The sequence below is a fragment of the Petaurus breviceps genome, unplaced genomic scaffold, assembly GCF_028583685.1.
Source record: "Petaurus breviceps papuanus isolate PSGF00001 unplaced genomic scaffold, PetGlider_PUasm1.0 90683, whole genome shotgun sequence".
NCBI classification, from domain to species: Eukaryota; Metazoa; Chordata; class Mammalia; order Diprotodontia; family Petauridae; genus Petaurus; species Petaurus breviceps.
Window position 1 is genome coordinate 7582816 of NW_027187308.1, and position 9191 is coordinate 7592006.

At 41.2% G+C, this 9191-nt stretch overlaps 2 protein-coding genes across 3 annotated transcripts in view; both read right to left on the bottom strand.

Annotated features, from left to right (window-relative positions):
• The window catches only part of TBC1D23 (TBC1 domain family member 23), a 377925-nt gene that overhangs the window by 157637 nt on the left and 211097 nt on the right, over positions 1-9191 (bottom strand). The gene's annotated exons all lie outside the window — the stretch shown is intronic.
• Positions 1-9191, bottom strand: part of LOC138144066 (cell cycle control protein 50C-like) — a 39736-nt gene that overhangs the window by 15618 nt on the left and 14927 nt on the right. The window contains exon 3 of the mRNA XM_069065380.1: positions 2433-2534. Coding sequence (XP_068921481.1) covers positions 2433-2534 — 102 coding nt within the window. The remainder of the gene's footprint in view (positions 1-2432; positions 2535-9191) is intronic.

A 9191-nucleotide genomic window follows, 5' to 3' on the forward strand; every position in this document is an offset into this window, starting at 1 on the left:
CTTCCTTCCTTCCTTCCTTCCTTCCTTCCTTCCTTCCTTCCTTCCTTTCTTTCTTTCTTTCTTTCTTTCTTTCTTTCTTTCTTTCTTTCTTTCTTTCTTTCTTTCTTTCTTTCTTTCCTTCCTTCCTTCCTTTCTCAATTGGGGTCAAGTGACTTGTCCAGGGTCACATAGCTGGTAAATGTCTGAGGCTCAATTTAAACTCAGGTCCTCCTGACTCCAGGACCAGCGCTCTATCCACTATATTTCTTAGCTGTCTCATGCACTCAACTTACTTCAGATGTAGCTAAATCTTTAATCTTAGCTGTTATGTCATAGTCTGGCCCATTAGCTCTTAGACTCAGAATCAGGAAAGTCTAGATTCGAATCCTACCTTAGATGCTTTTTTAGCTGAGTGAACCTAGGCAAGTCATTTACACTCTCTAGGTCTCTATTTCTTCTTCTGTAAAAAGAGAAGCAGGAGAGTCAACAACCTCTAGATCTATGGTCCTATTATGCTCTTCTGTTCTCCAGAAAAACAACCATCTCGAAGTAATCAAACAATTTCCTTCTCCTTCCTCATATTTAAAGACTCATAGAATAAACAGCACCTAAGAGTAATTCAATGATTTTATTTTTTATTTTATTTTTTTTAAAAGCAATTGGGGTTAAGTAACTTGCTCAAGGTTACATGGGCAGTTGTGTGTGTGTGTGTGTGTGTGTATGTGTGTGGGTGTTAAATATCTGAGGCTGGAACCGATCCCTGGTCTCCCAACGCCAGGGCTGGTGCTCTTACTCACTGTGCCACCTGGCCGCCCCAATTCAATGATTTTAGTTTTTTTTTGATTTTTCAAAAAAATTAATTAATTAGTTTTTAGTTTTCAACATTCATTTCCACAAGATTTTGAATTACATTATTTCTCCCCGAGTTTCCCCTACCCCACCCCCAAAATAGCAAGCCTACTGAATGCCCCTTCCCCCAATCTGTTCTCTCTTTTTTTCCCCTTTTTTTCTTATTTATTTATTTTTTAAAATTAATTTGTTTGTTTCCTTTTAGTTTATAGGATTCAATTCCACAATTCCTTGAGTTTCACATTTTGTCCCCCTCCTTCCCCTCCCTTTCATGGCAGCATATAGTCAAGTATAGGATCTGTAAATACTTTCACATTATACATTAGTCAGGTTATAAAGACAGATTGTATCAGATGGAATGAAAAATGGTAAAGAGGACATAAAACCAAATAATAGAAGGAAAAAGATCAGATGTTTTGCTTCCACCTGGATATAAACTTAGTTCTTTCTAATTCTTTCTCTGGATGCACATATTTCTCTCCATCATGAGTCTTTTGGGATTGACTTATATCACTGCATTGCTGAGAAGAGTCCAGTCTATCAAAGTTGGTTTATCACACATACGTTGTGTCTGTAATTGTGTACAAATTTCTCCTGGTTCTACTCTTCTCACTCAGCATCAGTTTGTATAAGCCTCTCCAGGTAAATATGAAGACCGTCTGCTCTCGTTTCTTATAGCACAATAGTATTCCATAACATGCATATACTACAACTTGTTCAGCCATTCCCCAATTGATGGGCACCCCCTTAATTTCCAGTTCTTTGCTACCACAAAAAGAGCTGCTGCAAACATTTTTGTACATATGGGTCTTTCTCCCATTTCTATGATCTCTTTGGGATATAACCCTAGGAGTGGTATTGCTGGATCAAAGGGTATGAAAGTATTTATAGCCCTTTGGGCATAATTCCAGATTGCTCTCCAGAAAGGCTGGATCAGTTCACAACTCCACCAGCAATGCATTAGTGTTCCAATTTTCCCACATCCTTTCCAGCATTTGTCATTTTCCTGTTTTGTCATCTTAGCCAATCTGACTGGTGAGATGTGGTACCTCAGAGTTGTTTTGATTTGCATTTCTCTAATCAATAGTGAATTAGAGTATTTCTTCATGTGCTTATAGATATCTTTAATTTCTTTCTCTGAAAACTGCCTGTTCATATCCTTTGACCATTTATCAATTGGGGAATGACTTGTATTCTTATAAATTTGACTCAATTCTCTGTATATTTTAGAAATGAGTCCTTTGTCAGAGACATAGGTTATAAAGATTCTTTCCCAATTTCCCACCTCCCTCTTAATCTTGGTTACATTGGCTTTGTTTGTACAGAAGCTTTTCAATTTCATGTAGTCAAAATTATCCATTTTACATTTTATAATGTTCTCTAATTCTTGTTTAGTCATAAAGTCTTTCCCTCTCCACAAGTCTGATAGGTAAACTATTCCTTGTTTTAGGAGATTGCCTACAGTACCAACCTTTATCCCTAGATCATGCACCCATTTAGACTTGATTTTGGTATATGGTGTTAGATAATGGTCTATGTCCAGTTTCTGCCATACTGTACTCCAGTCTTCCCAGCCAATTCAATGATTTTAAATGACATTTTACCGTAATATCTTCTCCCAGAAGCTGGCGATTATTTCTGGAATTAATATATCGGTGCTGGTTCTGATAGAAGTTGTGCAGTTTATAGTACATGTAAACGTTGCCCTTAGAGGAGAAAAAGAAATGAATAATGGGAGATTAAGAAAAGGTAAATAGAATATTAGCAAGTATGAACAAGAGCTTTAAACAGTGGTATGCAGGAGACAGCTCATAATGGCTCAAAAGATTAAATTTTTAGTGTGAGCATTTACCTCAGAAATCAGCAAGCTATAATTCAGGACTTGCTTAATTGTTTTGTTGATTGTCTAGACTTAAAAAGGTAATGAAGGAAAAAAGTGTTTGTGTGTGTTTGTATACATACACATACATACAAACATTTATTCCTCCCCCCCTCCCCACTTCTGTGGCAACCACACTGGCATACCCAGGACAGCTGCTAGCACAGGTTCTTAGATCTTCTTTACTAGGAGAGTACAAGGGGTCAACAATCTTTTAAAATTACATTCATTAATTCAGGGGAAAAATCAGTACTCTGATCTTCAGAAAAAATCCAAACAAAGAAAAAAGAGAAAATATTAGCAGAGAAATAAAGACCAACAGACAGGGCTTCTGTCTGAGAAATTAGCACAGATCAACAGACAGATCCAACTGTCTGACTGAGGCAATACATACATAGTTACCAGAGAGAGAAGCACCAACATCTGGGTTTTTCAAAGCCAAGGGGCTCCTTAAGGGCTACCCAAAGTCTCATCTGGTCAAATCACAAGAATACTCTTCCAATGAGTGAGCCCCAAAGCAAAATGCTAACCTCAGAGTATATATGCCCCCCCCTTTTGTTTTTTTTTTTTTTGGAGGGGGGAAGGCAGGGCAATTGGGGTTAAGTGACTTGCCCAAGGTCACACAACTAGTAAGTGTTAAGTGTCTGAGGACAGATTTGAACTCAGGTCCTCTTGACTCGAGGGCTGGTGCTCTATCCACCGTGCCACCTAGCCACCCCTATATACCCTTTCAGAGCCAGAGGGTATTACAACCCTCATGACTCAGTGCCTAATTAGAAATTAACAAAAGGTGTAAAAGCCTTCCTACAAGCAATACTCCCCTAAGCAAGCTTCCCTTAATGGGCTCCACAGAGAGACCATTAATGGGTAGAGAATATCTTATATTCCATTAACATTACCCCCTCTCCCCTGCCCCCACCAGTCAGTTGTTAAACATTTACCAGCATATCCTTGGCTATTTTTTCCTAAAAAGGGCAGAGCATTCTTAGGCAGCTGAAAGGCTCCTCATGCTTCATGGTTCCCTGGGAAAGTCTACCACAGTCACTCAGTATTGGCAAATTCTAGCCCAGAAAAAGGTCTTAATGGTTATTAAGCCTTTTCTTTCTTATGTTTATGCAATGAAGGAGGTAGCTGTTTTGGCAGAGTACAAGGGTCAGCCTTGGAATAAGTAAGACCTGGGTTCAAGTTCTATATCTGACAATACTAGCTGCCCAACTATAATAAGTCTTTTATTATATGTCACTCATATCCCCATGTAATTCTCTTAATACTCTAAGTTATAGAGGAGTTAGCAATCTGCATTAATGGAGGGGAGTTCCCGAACTAGGATTTTTCTATATAGATGAAATCACAGGTTCAAATCAAAATCTCTCTTCTTCTTCCTTCCTTCCTCTCTCTCTGTCTCTGACTGTCTCTCTGCTTCTCTCTCAATCTCTCCCTATCCCTCTCATTTTCTCCCCAGAGTTCAAGTAGATGACAAAGCATGAAAGTCAGGGTTTTTCAAGCAAATACACACAAAAAATCTTTTAAAATATTGTGTTTGTTTGTATGACACTGATCATATATGGTGGAAGATTGCTGGACTTGGAAGCAGGATGAACTGACTCAGAGACTAAACCACGTCTAGCAGTGTGACCCTGGGCAAATCACTTCCTTTTTTTGGGGGGGGTCTCAATTTTCTTCTAGAAAAATAATCCTAGGGGTGGCTAGGTGGCGCAGTGAATAGAGCACCGGACTTGGAGTCAGGAGGACCTGAGTTCAAATCTGGCCTCAGACACTTAATACTTACTAGCCGTGTGACCTTGGGCAAGTCACTTAACCCCAATTGCCCTCCAAAAAGCAACAAAACAAAACAAAAAACAATCCTAGATTTCAGTAAGAAACACACCTAGGCAGCAGAAGTAGTTGCAAAGAGGCAAATTTATATGAGATCTAAGGGCACTGCAGGCTGCCATTCTCTCAATGCCCCTTCCCTCCCCCACTAGCAGGTCAGGCCCCCAAAGAGGACCTGCTTCTACCCTCAGGGTTCTAGAAGTAACCCTTGGAAGGGGTGAAGGCTTTTATAATATTAAAACTACTAAGTCCCAACTAGTGTAATTGTGACAATTGATATAAATTAGTCAGTCAGACTTAATTAGCTTCTAGAAACCAGTGTTTACTAAGGTAGTATTGTAAGCACAGTGGATATAACACTTGTAAAAGTCTGAAACATGCTCCCCTGGTAAGTATATCCAGAGGTCAGGGGAAAGTGGGTTCATACTCAGAAAGTGTGTGGCAAAAGTAGATCATTCACAGTTTCTGAAAGTCTGTTTCCCCACTTTATATGCCTTCATGTGCCCTCTCTTCTAGGAACTGTGACTTAGTTATCTACTATGAAGTTCTTCAGTGGTTATTGTTCTTCAGTCATGTCTGACTCTTTGTGATGCCCTTTGGGGCTTTCTTGGTAAAGATACTGGAGTGGTTTGTCATTTCCTTCTCCAGTTCATTTTACAGATGAGGAAACTGAGGCAAATACGGTTAAGTGACTTGCCCAGAGTCACACAGTTAATAAGTATCTGAGGCTAGATTTGAACTCTGGTCTTCCTAACTCCAGGCCTAATACTCCATCCACTGCACCACTTAACTACAGTATGGGGCAGCTTTCTACTGGACTTATAGAGTCCTGAAACTGGTTTTCCTCAATGTGCCTAGTCCAAGGCCACATGTGGCCTTAAGGCCACAGGTTCCCCACCCTTAGTCTAGTCTGTCCTTGACTCCTGATGCAGACACTGCTGCCAGTCACCTCTGTTCTGGGGACAGAGCTAGGAAGTTCAAATCTTCCAACACTTTGAAGTATGTAGGCCAACTAAGACTGTATAAATAGCACCACTGCCTAGCAACCATCAATACCCTCCAACAACTGCTAGACTGACTGTATCTGCTCTACATGTGCTTTGTACGTCACCAGACATGTGCATGTAAGCTCCCTGTGGGCAGGGAACATTTTACTTCTGTCATTATATTCCCCAACTCCCAGCATAGTGCTTGGCACATGGTGGATTTTTAATCAATTCTTGTTGACTGACACCCCACCCTCCACCCCCAACCCCCATTTATAGAAAACCAGACTGAGGCCCAGATATTTTAATTGATTTGTCGAAGATCACACAGTAAATTAACTGGTGAAGCCAGGACTAGAATTAGAACCTTGGTCTCTTTATTCCTGAACCAGCATTCTTTTCTTCTTTTCTTTCTTCTCTTCCTTCCTTCCTTTTCTTTCTTCTCTTCCTTCCTTCCTTTTCTTTCTTCTCTTCCTTCCTTCCTTTTCTTTCTTCTCTTCCTTCCTTCCTTCCTTCCTTCCTTCCTTCCTTCCTTCCTTCCTTCCTTCCTTCCTTCCTTCCTTCCTTCCTTCTTTCCTTCTCTTCCTTCCTTCCTTCCTTCCTTCCTTCCTTCCTTCCTTCCTTCCTTCCTTCCTTCCTTCCTTCCTTCCTTCCTTCCTTCCTTCCTTCCTTCCTGACTTGCCCAGGGTCACATGAGTAAGTATTAAGTGTTGGAGGTCAGATTTGAACTCACGTCCTCCTGACTCCAGGGCTGGTGTTCTGTTCACTGTGCCACATAGCCACCCCCAGTGTTCTTTCTGCTATAGCACACAGGCTTGAAAAGTTCTCATGGATCATATCAAGCCATTTGTTTCTCTCATTCTTGAAAGCAGTGTTCTAGGAAAGATTTCTGGAAGCTGATTGATAACAACCTGAGAAGAGACAAGCACAGAAAATGGGAGCTTGGGCATGGGGTATGCTCGACCAAGAGGTAAAGGTGAGAGGTGAAAGTAAGGCAGCTGGAGAGAATAATCCTGGAAAGAGGAAAATCTTCAGGATATGGGAAAAGGGAACAGTTTGTTATGTGGGTATTGGCAAAACCCCAGACCATAGCCATGACAAGCAGGAAACAGCATGGGTGAAAGGGAACAAGTCAAACTTAAGAGAATCATTTTCTCTCATGGCCACCCAACCTGCTAATTATATTTACTCACTTATTTGAACAACCCAATTCATGGGTTTGTGTCTACCTATGTGAGTGTGCACGCACACACACACACACACACATACACACAATGAATCTTATTGTTGGCTTCTGACTTTAAAAAAAATGCCCATACACATTAAATCCAGATAATGGAATTGACTGTACATTTTCTTGGAAGCTGAAATGGGAATTCTCTTTCAGCTCAATTATAGGCTCATATAAATGGTAAAATAAACAGGCAGAACACATACCACACTAGGACTGTTGTATTTTAATAAACTGTTTCCAAGGGTTCTCTTCCCAAAGGCTGAGTTCAATGAGGGCCTTCATGGCCATGGCCTCTCCAATGATTTCTGGTGGCAGGTCAGGCTTTGTGGAGCTTCCCCTCTTCATATTCAGCGGGGCTTTTCAGACAGTTTCCCTTTGTTGAAGAACAGAAGGGCTCACATGGGTTTGCCCTCCTGGTTTTCAGCAATATGTAATATGCGGTGATTTGATAACTGAATGCTCTGTGATTCCCTTAAGTAGTTTGGTTGAATTTTACAAGAAAGTCTCTGCCTGGAAGAAATGGTTAGCAGCTGCTAACACTTCATTTGACTTAGGAAGCTACAAAAAAAAAAAAAAGAACTTCGTACAGATGGGATTGTGGCCTTTTGGGTTTTACCTTAACAAGCTTTTCTCCTACAATTTAAGTGGCACTAGCTGACTTTTGTGGAGAAGGAGGTAGGCAGGGAGGCAAAAAGAAAGGTCAGTTGGAATTGTAGGTTTCTTGTATCACAGGGATATCTCAATACACATAGAAAATACAAGCAACACTTGGCAAGCAGGGGTACAATTTCTGCATTTGGTTCTGTGATCTATACACCATTATCTTCTCCAAATGTTCCATGTTACTGAACCTATTGAGTCATTGGTTTCTCTTATTCTAAACCTCCACCTGAAAGCAGCATTTCTGTATATTGACTAAGGACCTAGGAAGAGACAGGCTCATAAAATAGGGCATGGGGTAGGGTGGACAAAGAGGCCATTGGTCTATGAACCATAAAGTGATTCATTTTATAATGAATCCTTTCCAATGAAGGCATTCTCAGAAGGGTCTGCCATCGTGTTTCCATCTGGTATCATCATCCTTCACAGAAGGAAACTGGAGAAGGAGGTATTAGATCCCCAATTTCCCATGGTATGAAGTGTCTGTTTAGCATTACATAGCTTAGCACTTCATTTTTCCCTTCATTCAGGTGGTTGCAGGATGACAGTTCATCAGTCAAAGAGTTTCCAGTTTGGTAGGATCTGCCAGAGCCTCTACTCTGTTGGTCTAGCCTCAGAGAACCCCAAATCGCTTCTATGCCATGATGAGGGCATCACTCATCCAATCAATCCACGAGTTTTCATTTTCATTTTCATTGATCCTGACCTGTGGTAGAGCCATCTGATTATTGGTCTGATCAACCACAGTTGGACACACTGTACCTTGACCCCAACATAGTGATGTCATTTTGATCTTCCAGAATGAGGGACCGGGATCACAACCGCTATGTGCCAGGCTTGGGCTAAGAGATGGGAGGATATAAAGAAAGGCTAAAACATGGTTCCTGTCATCATGGAGATTACAGTTTAATGAGGGAGACAAGATGTAATCAACCATGTGCACAATAGATACTTAGAGGGTAAATGGAAGTTGTCTCTGAAGGTAACATGACTTGCTGAGAGTCACACAGGTATTAAGCAACAGAGCAAGAATTTGAACCCAGATCCTCTGACCTCCAATCCAGTGTTATTGTCCCCCCCCAGAACCTCCCTTTCATCTACTCTGCATTCCAGCTGAATAGGACCCCCACCTCATCCTGCATTCTCCCACGTCCTATTCTCGTAGGCTAGTCCCCATGGATTAGCTTGGAGTTTGACCCTGTCACCTATTTTCCTTTTGAAAGTTGTCTCTTCCTTTAAGTTTTAATTCACCTCCTCCACAAAGCCTTCCTTGATTTCCCCCCGGGTAACTAGTGCTGGTAATCAATTCAATTCAGCAAATATCAATTAGGCACTTGCTACCTGCACGAAACCATGCTCATTTGATGGAGACAAAGATGAAAAGTGATAGATTTCTACTCTTAAGGATTTCAAATCTGGGGGTGGGGGGCAACTAAGTAAAAGAGGAATAATGCAACATACGGTGTGATAAATGCAAGAGAGAAGTGCGGGCAAAGTGTTTTAAGAGAGTAAAGGCAGAAAAAATCACTTTAAGCTGGGGTGAGTGAAGGGGGAGGGGGAAGGGAGAAAGAGGAGGGGAGAGAGAGACAGTGATACACAGAGACAGAGAGAGAATGACAGAGAGAGACACACACAGAGAAGCAGAGAGACTGACAGAGAAATACAGAGAGAGACAGAGAGTGACAGAGACTGAGCACAGACACAGAGAGACAGGGGGAGAGACCGAAAGAGAGAGAGAGAGAGAGAGAGAGAGAGAGAGAGAGAGAGAGAG